Raw genomic sequence first — 12,792 nt, 5'->3', positions numbered from 1 at the left:
TCATTATATAGTCGAAATGGCTGCTGCCAAGGTAATAATTCATTTCTTTGTTTCATAAACCTCCTTCAGCTTTAGTTTTGGCAGCATTTAATTTTTAAGTATGTTCCTTCCTTTTCAATTGAACTTAAAAAATGATTTTCAATCAGAACTGAATTCAGGCACTACACAGGTTGAGCAAAGAACAGAAAGGGTCAAAGTAAATCTCTGACAAGTCAGATCAGAAGGGGCACTTACCACAAGTGGAACTTCACTGGGAACTGAGGTAGAAGAGTGTGCCAGCAGAAACATGTCATCGACGCCTACCCCCAGCGCAAGAAAGGGGAGGACCTGGCCAAGTCAGGGGGGGAAGGAAAATGCAACAAACTCCTGTCAGTTAAGATAGCAACACTGCTTGACAGGAAAAATAAAAAGGCCATAACCATGTTGACATAAGGGTTCAAAATGCTCCATCTTTTATTTCTCTTAAAGAGAAACCATGGGCGAAGGACGGGCATGCAACAAACAAGTCCAATATCAAGCTGCACTCTCCAAAATTTTCAACTCTCACTAATTCTACTTTCTGGTCAGACAGTTTCTCTTACTCAGAAAAGTCAGACTGAGCAAGATGGACAACTCTGCCCAAAAGATGTAATTACCATGGGTGCCATTTGAGCAAGCGATACGCCTGCGCAGTTTACAGTAATGCTTGGGTGCAGGCTCACCAGGTGCATGTGGCTGCCGCGGCGCCTGCGCCTTTGCATTAATGTGCATTGCGCAGGCGTATTGCTTGCTCAAACGGCACCCATGTGATTACGTTTTACGTGTATTCACAGTGAAAATCGCCATCTTGCGCCACTTTGTGGTGCTATACGATCTTAGGTCATAAGTACATTTGTTCTCTTATTTCAACCCCCTAAGCACAGGAAGGAACATTCTATACCCTTTGCTCTTGAATTATCATTAAATTTGGTATCCTGATAGACCTGATAGTGCAGCATGTGAATTAAATGTTGAAAGTTTCTGTTGAGTTCCATTAGGAAGTAACTTAATACTAGCCCGTGAAACTTGGTGTGCTACTTTTTTTCAGTAGCTGGGGTGACCAATGATTCATGAAGAGGGGACAATGCAATACACCATTTAAGACATTTCAAAAACGGGAATCCATTACGTCGCTTCGATAGCTTAGTTGGTAGTGATTTGAACTACAGATCCATAGTCCCTGGTTCGAATCCGACCCATTTGTGCTATTCATTTTCCAATTTTATCATTGTGTTTGGGATTTCCTTTTTCAATTGATGCAGAAACAGAGTCCAAGCATGAACCCTCTAAGAGTCTTGAGAAAAATAGCAGACCAGGTTTCACAGGTTAGTATCTAGTCACTTCCGTTCCATTATGGATAAGTTGTTCATAAACCCTGTACCTTCAGAGTGGTTCAGCCAACTTGTCTCATTTAATTATACTGGATCAGCAACAGGGAACTTTACACTAAGGGTAAGCCATGTGTGGGAGAAATTCTTTTTGCAAAATGTCTTCTCCCTCAAAGAATCTTCAAGGACACCAGGTTTTCAACAACTCTCCCTTGCACCCACCCACAGCAGCATATTTTAAGAATATTTTGACTCATTCAACAGGTTTTTTTCTTACTGCATCAATTTGAACAAACTTCCTTCACATTTCAGGGGATCAGAAGCAGCATACGCTACAAAGTAAGCAAAGGTCCATCGGCTTCACTTTTCATCTTGCAGGCTGCCTGATATGCAAGCTTGTGGCAGATTAATGGTGAAGATTCAAACTTACAATATATTCAGTTTACATCATAACTATATCTAACACTGACAGAGCCTCTATGGGAAAACTCTAATCAACATCTCAAAGTTTTTCTGAAACCTCATCGGAACCTGCCTTATTCTCAAAGCTTAAAAAGATTGAATCCATTTTCCGGAGGCAAACCAAACAAATCAAATTCCAGCTTATCAAATTCCTTTAACACGACCTCCACCATGCTCTTTTTTTATCTCTCCCAAGTCGTTCTTAATGATTATGAGTTGCACATGGTACTCTGGTACTCTGTGCTGTTGCAACACAGGCTTACCCCCCTCCCCCAGTACAAAGGGATCATTTGGTTACCACGGCAATCCAACCAAGGAGAGGAAGTCATCAAAATGGTTTAACGTTTTTTATGTGACAGGGGTTCTGGAGCGGGGACAGATTCATCAGCTGTTGATGTGATTGACATGCAGACATGTACAGTCAATATGACCTGCTGTTTCTTTTCCATGGATGGCCATGTACAACAGGTTTTATGGTGATTGCATTTTTTGTTATGAAGGCTAAGAATGCACATGCAAAATGAACACACACAATAATCATTGGATTTACTGTTTCTCTTCAATGCATGGACCAACAATTATTCGCTTTATTACAGATTTACAAGGATAAAAACCCACACATAAAAAAAATGAAGGATGCTAGAACTGGATAAAATAGACAGGCGTGAAAGTGATACAAGACTTACAGAAAGTACAAAGACAGTTGAATTTTGCTGATTTGCAGGAAATCAAATGGTATCAATTCAAAGATTCCTGCTGAGCTTGTCCAAAGGGACCCACTGGAATATGGTAAACCTACGTGTACAAAGACTTTTTCAAAGCAACCCCCTGAACAGTCGATACAAGGTTCAACCAGCAAAGCGTTTGCTTGTTGTGTGGCCAGCAATGTAACATACTTCAAGGAAGTTGCACAGGGCCACAGTTAGGGCCACAGTGAGAATTTAATCATTTTGAAGTTGAGAAAGGATATTTCATTTTGTTTTCTCACAATTCTTCCTGTAGGAGTGAGATTGGAAGAAACGGAAATATCCACAAAGTAATCACCAGAGGTTTTGAGGGCCCCCAACAGCAAAGGGTCTATGGTACCCCTTAGAATATCCATTTCTTGTGTTCTATATCAATGTTTACAAGTCAAAACACCTCAATGATAAACCCAGGATTTTCCAGACCTAAAAAGCGATTGTCAAAAAAATCTTGAAACCAAGAAAATTCTGAGGAAAAAAATCCTGGCAAATCTCACCCCTGTTCCTTGAATATTTGAAATCATTACCCCCATGCCATAAAATCACCTTTTGTGCAGGAAAAAGGACTTTATCCAGGTAAAGTACTACCTTGGCATTTACATGTAAAGGAAAACAACTTTTGTACCAAGCATTTCTTTTTCAAATATTCATTAGGCTTTGATTGAACCATTGTTCCCAGAGTCATTAACAGATATGCAGTGCAACTAATCATACTTAACTGTAACATTGATGAATGAAGAAAAATTAATCCAAATTCAAAACAAGGTGGCAACCTGTGATAGCAGGTTAATCCTACATGTAATGCTTCACTGGTAACAAGCTTTCCAGCACCATCAAAGAAGTTCATAATATCCAGATCACCTCATTCTGTGAAGTATCTGTACTCTGGATTTTTTTTGGGGGGGTGGTTATACTCAAAGGATTTGAGGAGAGGAACAACAGAAACTGAATCAAAAACCTTGTGGGAGGGCCTATCACCTGGAACTGTATAACACCCAGGAAGCTAAACTGGCCTACTGACAACCCTTGTGACCCCATGTCCCTCCCTCGGGGAGGCAACCTGGGAGAGGGTGGGGATAGGGCAAGGCAAGAAGGACTATCTCTCTCCAAATCTAGGCCAGTAACATCACTCTGGTAACCCCTGCATGACCCTGACCCATTAGGCAAGCTGAGTGACATAACTAGCCTGGGTTCTTCCCTTTAAGCCTAAGGCCAGCCCTGCTTAGTAATGACAGTACCGATTTTACTGTCGTTTTGAATCTGGAGAATCCCAGGCTTTTCACTTTTTTGCGGTGAAATGAGGTGGGATATTCCTATAAATCTAAGCAATACAAGGATAATTTTCTTTATAAAAAAAATTCTAGGCATGTAAAAATCATCTATGCTTTAGAGAACAGTTTTAATCCGAGTTTTCATCCAACCAGACAGAAGCATTTGTTGATGTATCCTAATGCAACATGGCCCCTAACGTGGCGCACTCCGACTTTTTTTTCCTCTAGTGCCTTGCCAGAGCAAAATTATTACCTCAAATTTCATTATACATGTAAATGAACTTTCATCAAACTCCCAATATTTCGATTCAAAAATTTGATTTTACTCACCCACTTAACAGTTCTGATGACAATTTATTTTGGCTGGTTATTCCTTTTTTCTGAAGTGCCAAATGAACTTTTTCAAATGAACTCAGTTGAATTCTCGCCTAATTTCTGGACACCACCATTTTAAATTTTGGAAGAAATCTTATGATGCTGAATTGTTCACAAAGGTTATACAGTACCAGTAAATGTCAGGTTTTTCAACAGGAGGTTTGGCAAAACTGTATGAGGAAAGTCAAGTGAAAGTCGGAAGCACACCGCTCTACTATATTGTTATCTTCAGCAATGCTTTCTAATGTGAGCACTTTCACTCTGTAGGCCTACCTTCTACCTAAAACTAACATTTTTCCCCAGCCTGAACTGAAAAATATGACATGTTGAGAATGCAGAGCAAGGTCACTTGATAACAAAACAGGGTATCAAGAGGCCCAATTCAACAAAGGACATGAATTGCATTATCATTCCTTTTGGGGTTAGAGCAGGGCACAAGTAACCATGCAACATTATGTGACTTTTTCCCCCTTAACTGACTTCCAACTCACTCAGGTATGCAGTATACTTTTGCATGTTGTATGAAATAGTATTCCAACTGAGGGTCTCTGAAAAATGTCTTTCTGAGTGGGCGGGCATAAACAGACCAAGATCTGTTGATTTTACGAGAGAGACTTTGATAATTCACAGAGGAGCTCTTCATAGTTGAGAGACATACAAATGCATTCCAGACACGCAATTGCGTTGTCTGAAAAAAAATGGAAACCTTGAGTGATTGAAATAAGCAATCATGCTGAAAGAAAAGAACATTACTTCCAATGAACAGTAACACACTTGCCACTACCGTCAAATTTAGCTGAAGCAATAACAGCCGTGAAATGACTACAGGAGTTGAACTCCGAATTACAAGGGAAAAGTCTTACCTGAGTTGTGGATGCATTGAATGTAAGCCCAATCCAGGCACAGAAGCCTAAGCTAGCCACCACAGAGAAGGCCACTAGCAGAACCCCTGACAGACCAACCCCACCCTGAGACCGAACACTGTCACCAAGTTTCATCATGGTGAAGAAAGCATAGATCACCTGGATAAACAGGGCATAAATGGAGTACCCCAAAAGAATAAAGGAATAGTCTGGGCTAAACAAGAAGAGATGTTGGACGTTGCACAAGTACTCATTCACACTTTTAACCGAAGACGTGCAAAACTGGAAATTGAGCAGCAGTGAACATTAGCTGTATGTTTTTTAATTGTTCACTGCAGAGGGTTTATTGAATTCAATACTGTCAGAGAAAAGTAACCTTAATTTCTTGTTGCAAAACTATGACTAAATAAGACCTTGAGTTGAATTTGTCTCTTACTACATCCATTAATTTAAACTACCAACTAATCAATCCATCAAAATCCACTACTGTCAACACCTGCCTACACGTTTGAGGAATGACTGCACATGCCGACAATTTCGAGCTCACTTACCATGAAGACATATCCCATGGCCACTCTGACTACGCTGAGCTCAGAGAACTCCTGCAGCAAGTCGTCCAGTGAGGCGGAGGTGAAGGCATTCACATCTTGGGAGTTCAGGACAGAGCTGTTGCGAACCACCTGCAAGACCAACGGACCAAGCTCTTGGTAACACTAACACCCAGTTGTCTCCAAGCTGTTTACAGTACTGATGCACACAACATACTCAAATCAAACCCCTTTGTGCACAACAGGTTATTCTGTTTTAGTATCCCGTCATTCATTCCTACGTGTTTTCTGGGAAAGCAAAAGAATTGTCCCTACTCCCTTTTCACAACAACGGGGACAGATGTAGTAGAGAAGACTTTGGTCTTTTACACGCACCTTATCTGACATCAAATTTTCCAACATCTTATAGCAATAAAGGTTTGCTTTTCAACTCATTTTTTAAAATTCTTAAAAATTATTTGCTCAGCTAATCACAAATTCTCCTTCCCCGTCACGGCACGTAACTTGCACTTTGACAAAAAAAAAATTCCAATCTTTACAAAACTTTGTACAGTGCTTTTCAATTTTCAGCACCATGCATGTACTGTGAAAAACAAGGAAATCAGCTGAGCCCCTGAAAAATGGCATACCTGCATTCACACATATTCTGCTTCTCTTTCTTTTCTAAGAAACAAATTTTTCCATTCCATCTTCACCAACGCCCCCCTGCTTTAGAGAAGTGCTTGGACTCCTTTCAAGTTGCTTGGATCTTTGATCAATTTTACTTGCTCCTGTTTCGTGACACTCCTCCTACCTGTGTGAACTTGCGCTGCCACTCTTCGACGATGGCACCAGCCTTCTCTGCCGTCCACCGAATCTCATCCACCTTGTAGTTGCCTTTCCAGGCCTCGTACATCATCTTCTGGCCCTTGAGTTGTATGATGCTCTGGAGTGCCTCAGCACTAGGGTAGAGACGGGAGCCAACACAAGACAACAGGTTATCTAATGTGAATAAACTGCACAAATCTTTGCACAGAACTGCTTGACAAAAATCACACAAAGCATGATGACGGTTGTGGCAATAACTGAATGCCGAAGGAACCCAGAGATGAAAAAGCCATCAAAACCTATACTACTTGAAGAAGCCACAGCATAAGAACAGGGAAATGTTCATTTCACGGGTGTCATCTAAACAAATAAATCTAGGTACAAATTCATAACACATTGTTGAGAGTCAATGCTGCATATTGAAATGTTTTAATACACATCTCTAAAAGTTCTTTGCCAGAACACAAAGCTCAATAAACAACACAAGTTCACAAAAGAATTGGATCACAACATGCAAAAACAAACTCCTCAATTCAATCTTTTGAGCACCAAAATGTGGGGTGGAAAACGCATCTAAAACTTGCAGACAGAGCAGCAAATTGGAACTTTAAAAAGCCATGCAGTAGAAAGTTGGAAAGCATCTTTGCACAAGGCGGCGACTACAAATTCCACATTTCTCACAAGGTGACTAACATGACCACTTACCTTATCTGATTAATATTCAATATTAGAATGCCGAAAATGAAGAAAACAGATAAAGGATTAGTCATAACAGAAGGAGATAATATACAGCATGGAAATGTGACTATTTAGTTGTAAGTTACTTTATCTCGATTAATATAGATTAAATTGTGTGCAAAAACATTAACGTCAACAGTAGCATATTTTATTGGTTAAATTTCTCCCTTTCAGAAACATGCAAACACTAGCATTATTTTTTTACAATAACCAGCCATCAGAAAACAAAATCTCCAAAACTTGAACAATGACTCTCTGATAGACTGCAAAAACATTATGAGCTGTGGAGTTAGGATTAAGGTTGTGAAATCTATTCTACCTGGGTTGTGAATATAGGAGCCAGTATGCAAATATTCAAATAAGGTCATGAATAATTATGTACCTCTTGATTTGGTTGCTGGCATTCTTTGTTACCCCGCCCACAATCAGCTCCTCCGGCCAGACCATGAAGGTACTTGCGAAGCCAGTACAACCACCAGTCAGCTCAGCGGCAATGTCAGGCACCTGGTTTGCAGTAAGAAAGCAAGCAATCGGGTAATTCAGATTTTTATACACTGGTTTGATGAGTGACACTAAAATGTATTGATGTACATGTTCTGATTTTATACCTGTTATACTGCATTTACAATAAACTTAACTCCCATTATTAAAGTGATATTGAAGACTAGATTTTAACAAATGTCGAGAGTTGGAAAATATTCTAGGTGAGAACCTTCACAAAGCACTGAATTATAAAACCACATACATTTTACTCAACTTCTTACACTAAGTTCTCCAAAACTGCTTATCCTTACTCAAACCTTTGTTTTCCTCCAATTCTTCAGTCATTTTTAGTTCTCCAGAACAACAACTTCAATTTTCTGCAAACATGGCTTGTTCCAATTCAGCACTTGACCCTACGTTTCAAGGGACAATAACTCTCCACCTCAAGATTACAAATTCCCAGTAATCACAATAGAATAGTAACTCACCTGCCCACTCTTCTTATTGGGCGCTGTGTTTGGGCACTCTGGATCCTTGGGATTGAGACAGGGCCTGGTTTGGTAGGCATGGCCAATCCCCGTCTGCAGGCAAACATACACAGAGTTACCAGGCTTAGGTTACAGTGGAAGCAAGTTTCACAGTGAAATGTGATTGTGGCAGCATCAAAGACCATCAGACACGGGAAATAAGTACTTAAGTTGCAACTGTCCTGTCAACTTTTGGCCATTCAACTCAAAGTCTCAGAGGAAAAGTTATAACAGCTCAACCTAATACTAAAAAATCACATGCAATGGCTAAAAGCAACAGTTTCGTTATTGGCCAACTTACCCTATTAAATATATCTCTTAATGACTCGGGTGCGATAAATGCTTCATAGTCGGCAAAATGGTCCAACAAGTCTATGGGGTCCAGTGTCTTCCATCTCAATGTATCATTATAAAAGCTGTGCAAAGAAAAATAAAATTGAAAGTTAGAGATGCAGCATGCAGGAAAAGCTCAAAGAGAGAGTGTAACCATTTGACACCTTAATTCAGAAATAATAAACCTCCCATGACAAAACCATGATCATGGTACATGTACATCAGCGTGCTTTCCAGGACAAATTTATGAGCATATATTTACAAGCTTGCTCTTTCATTCCTGAAAATCACATACAACATTTTAAAGCTGTGACTCTCAGGCATCAATTTATCAAACATCCAATACTCATAATTTAAACCACACCAGGACCACGGCCCTTGGGGATTGTGCGGTCAAGAAGTGTGAATCTTTACCCCGAGACAAGAGGAACTGCAGATCCCAGACCCACTTCAGACAAACCACAACTGAGGGTTTCCATTTCGGCAGCCGATGTGTGACCAAAAGGGCTTCCAAACTGGAACAGGGGATCCCTGTGTGCTGTAACTTTATCCAGGATCCACTAGCTTGGCAGACACTGTGGTTTCTGCCTTCAAGAGGTGAGTCAGGGGTGGATTCTTTTCAAGAAAACCTACAACCCTTGACTGTTAAAAGCTCCTTGAGGTATCATTCTATTATCACCTCTTGTAGATGTGGTAAGGCTTGGTCAAGAATCACTCCACATGGTAAGTGGCTTGATACAAGCTGGTCAAGTATTCAAGATTTCAGATGTAATATTCTTATGTCCAGGAGGGCAGCTCCTTTAATAAACCAGCCATTTTCCCCAAAATTTTGAACAGATGTCAGATTTAAGTCTACATTTACTTCTCATCCAGAAATTTGAGTGATGTGGAATTCCATGTGAATTTCAAAAGCACCCCTTCTGAAAAATAAGATACACGGCCACCACAAAGAAAGGATGTTACCGGCACATCAACTTCCCAGTGAGACGTTCCACCATCTGGGGATAATGTACTCATAAATTCCTGAAACCAACAGCTTCATATTTGACTCCATTATGGGTAAAGTTATGAGGATTTACAGTCTACATCAGCACACCAGGATAAAATGTGAGCAAAATCTATTCTAGTTGGAGGAGGCAATGCCTGTCTCCACTGTGCACTGCCCTAACCTAGTTAGCAAAGCCCTCCTCAATGGCATATGCAGAGGCACTGCAATGTAAGTTGGTCTGACCCCTACTCAACAAAGGTCAAAGATTAAAGAGGGTCTCTTGAGATCAAGAGTTTATAAACCTTGACCATGAACTCTTGACAACTTTACTCCAAAAACATAAAGAACACCCAAATTACCTGCAGATTAAACAGGGAGAGTCAAGCAACTTTAGCAAGAAGTAAAAGTTATGGTCAGAGAGGTTGGTGTCAGGTGCATTGATATATTACATGTAATCCTTCTGCTGTCACAGTCAAAAATCCCTTCCACTCCATTTGCTGCATTACATAAACACAAACGGGTCATTCGGCTGATTTTGACAGTTAGGACAACTTTGTCAGGAATGCGTCTTTGCATAGGAGGGTTAACAAGAAGATGATTATAATGGTTTCACTGTAATAATTCGTGTACTTTACTGCTGAAATGACAAACAAGGACCAGACTTTTTGTACGTGTGCCTGAACTAGTCTCTGAAAAGTTGCCAGACTGAAGCACTACCTCTAAATATACTAGCAGACACATGACATCTAATTCATTCAAATTTTGCCAACATTTCTATGAGGTTCTGTCTCCTTATCTTTGTGTATGCTCAGAGTGCCTGTTATCAGCTGTTTTTCCAATGGGTTAAGGCAATGCTTCTTTCATGAGGCCTTGCCTACTTTGTTGTCAGTGGAAAGCGCATGAAAGCATCAATTTCAGGAGCATGCATATGTATACAAGTACTAGTCATGAATGAACACAAAACTACAGTACTTCAGGTTTTAGTGCAAGTCAAGAACACTGGTGAGTACATATACAATTCTGTGTACAAGAAAAATACACAGGTATCGAGGTACAGTAGGAGTGAACGCAGGACTTGCAAACTATTACCTCGGTGCCTTCTTCCTTGACTGGACCTATATTCTCAGTATAGGACTGTCAGGTATGACTTACTACCTCACACACATCTGCCAAGTCACAAGGCCAAGCAGCACTCATTAATATCACTTCTAAATGGCCTATGTCATATTTCTGGAGCTGTCGGCCTGGTGAAGCTACTGCTCACAGTGCAGAATCCCCCCTGTCAAGCTTGATAGCCAGACCCTGGGACTAGCCTGGTTCAGTGGCTCTTCGCATGCTTTCACTTGACAGCGGTTATGATAGTATTTGGTGTACAGGCTATGATGTGTGAGAACACCGGATGCTGGGGGGGATAATGATAGTTGCTGCCATAATGTTTTTCTTGAAATGGTGGAATATAAACACAGGGCCGGAAGAAATGGAGTCTGGGTGTCTAGGTGGATTTTTAGATTGGTTTTGAGACATGAAAGCTACACTTCTGTATCAGCTGCTCTGAGATGGTGTGTTTTACAGTCATGTGGACTCTGCATAAAACTGCTTCACTGACGATGAAGTTTTAAAAATGAATACAGGTAGGGTGTGTTATTACCAAATATCAAACTCTACCAAATTTGAACATTCTTCCCGTGATTGTTAAACAGAGAATGATCCCGAAAAGTGAAAGCAATGAAGAACGTGCTTCTTAAATCAGGAAATCAACACAAAGAGCAAGTGGCTCCATTTCCAATGATGAAATAGGAAGCAAACGTGATCAGCAGTAAGTAAGGAATGGATGGAACACCAAAGCTGTTCAGACTGTTATAAACACTTCACCAAAAAAATCATGTAGGACAAGCCCATAACAGGCCAACAATCTGGGAACATGTGAACTATGATCTTGTTCACCTGTGAAAACATAGACTCTTCTGAAATGTCTTTGAGGAGTTGTGGGATGGTTGGAGCTTACCCATACTTCAAGGTCTTGGATCTTCCCAGGTGTGTACCCGAGACATGGCCAAGTACAGGGAAAAAGGACTTCCTCTTTTATAAAGCTCCCTAGTGAGATTTGAGGGAGAGGAAAACCCAGACCAAAAATAGATCCTCTCTGGATCACTTCCCTGGGTGTTCTGGAGGACTGGCAGAACTGGCTTCCTGATCCTGCGCTGTTGAGGTCTGTGCATGTCATGGCAATAAAGATGACAGACACTGGGACTCCAGGCCCAGACAAAAGATAACACCCACTATAATTCATTGGGTGGTGCCAGCAGGATGGGTGATGGTCAGTGGGGCTGGACACTGTTAGACCAGACTAACGCAGTCCAAGACTGCGGAACAGCTGTTGCTATAATCCATGAACACTGTTGTGTGTTAATACTGGTGTAACTCTTTGGTATTATCAACTACATGTACATGTATGTTCCACTTTTTTTTTACTTGAGACAGGCAGTAAAGATTTCCTTTCATTAGCCCATCTGGTACTGGAAGTCTAATTTGTTGGCTCAGTATCTAAACAAAGAATGAATGGGCCTTTTGAGAAATCGCAGACCAGACTGGTCATACTGAAAACTATAAATCTAACAGACTGCAGTACAGTGCATGCAACAAAAATGCACGGATTTGATTCGCCTGCTAATGCAAATAAGGTAAAGAGTTGCTTAATACGTCTGCTGGATTAAAGAAAACCAAAGTTGCACCAAAACAGGCTGGAGAAAAAATGAATCTTTCTACCTGGCTACTGAATGAATTACGTACAATACTGGGAATGAGAGAACATTACAAGCAGTATATATCACTACAACCTGGTATCATACATGTACATGTGTACATGTATGTTCTGTCTTACATGTCTCAGGTCTATTATCAAATCAGACGGTGTGAATTCTGTTATATACATTCAACGGTCTTCAATAAAAAAACATACACTTTGCAAATGAAGTTAGTTTTATTCACACATGTCTATGTCATTTATTGAATGGTCTTGGGGGAAAAATACAGAGTTATGCATATAATGTATTAAAGTAACATCAGAAGTTGTACTTACGGAATATGTACAGGATTCTCTGGGCCAAGCAAGCGGGATCCCTCCCAAAAACAATCTAACGGTGTTATTATTGTACAAGGTATTAATTGACTAATGATCTGCAAGAAATAAAAACAAAAAGAATGTGCAATGTAAGTTAACACTACATTTCCTAAGATTTCCTTCATCTTCATTACTAACTACATCATACATGTAAATCTTAAAACGTAATCCCAAAAATTCCAAAGGT

The 12,792-nt window shown here is 40.3% G+C and overlaps 1 protein-coding gene across 4 annotated transcripts in view; it reads right to left on the bottom strand.

The window, feature by feature from the left end:
• ptch1 (patched 1) overlaps nt 1-12,792 on the bottom strand; it is a 183,918-nt gene that overhangs the window by 25,162 nt on the left and 145,964 nt on the right. For all 4 annotated transcript variants that reach the window (XM_087144108.1, XM_022249764.2, XM_022249762.2 and 1 more), the window contains exons 6-13: nt 12,564-12,661; nt 8,465-8,579; nt 8,125-8,217; nt 7,536-7,657; nt 6,402-6,549; nt 5,612-5,740; nt 5,061-5,219; nt 235-327 (exon numbers count right to left, since the gene is read on the bottom strand). In XM_087144108.1, coding sequence (XP_087000234.1) covers nt 235-327; nt 5,061-5,219; nt 5,612-5,740; nt 6,402-6,549; nt 7,536-7,657; nt 8,125-8,217; nt 8,465-8,579; nt 12,564-12,661 — 957 coding nt within the window. The remainder of the gene's footprint in view (nt 1-234; nt 328-5,060; nt 5,220-5,611; nt 5,741-6,401; nt 6,550-7,535; nt 7,658-8,124; nt 8,218-8,464; nt 8,580-12,563; nt 12,662-12,792) is intronic.

This window comes from Acanthaster planci, linkage group LG12 (assembly GCF_054643075.1).
Source record: "Acanthaster planci isolate LZ-2023a linkage group LG12, COTS_SCS, whole genome shotgun sequence".
Taxonomy (NCBI): domain Eukaryota; kingdom Metazoa; phylum Echinodermata; class Asteroidea; order Valvatida; family Acanthasteridae; genus Acanthaster; species Acanthaster planci.
This window is presented reverse-complemented; position numbering and strand designations above follow the sequence as displayed.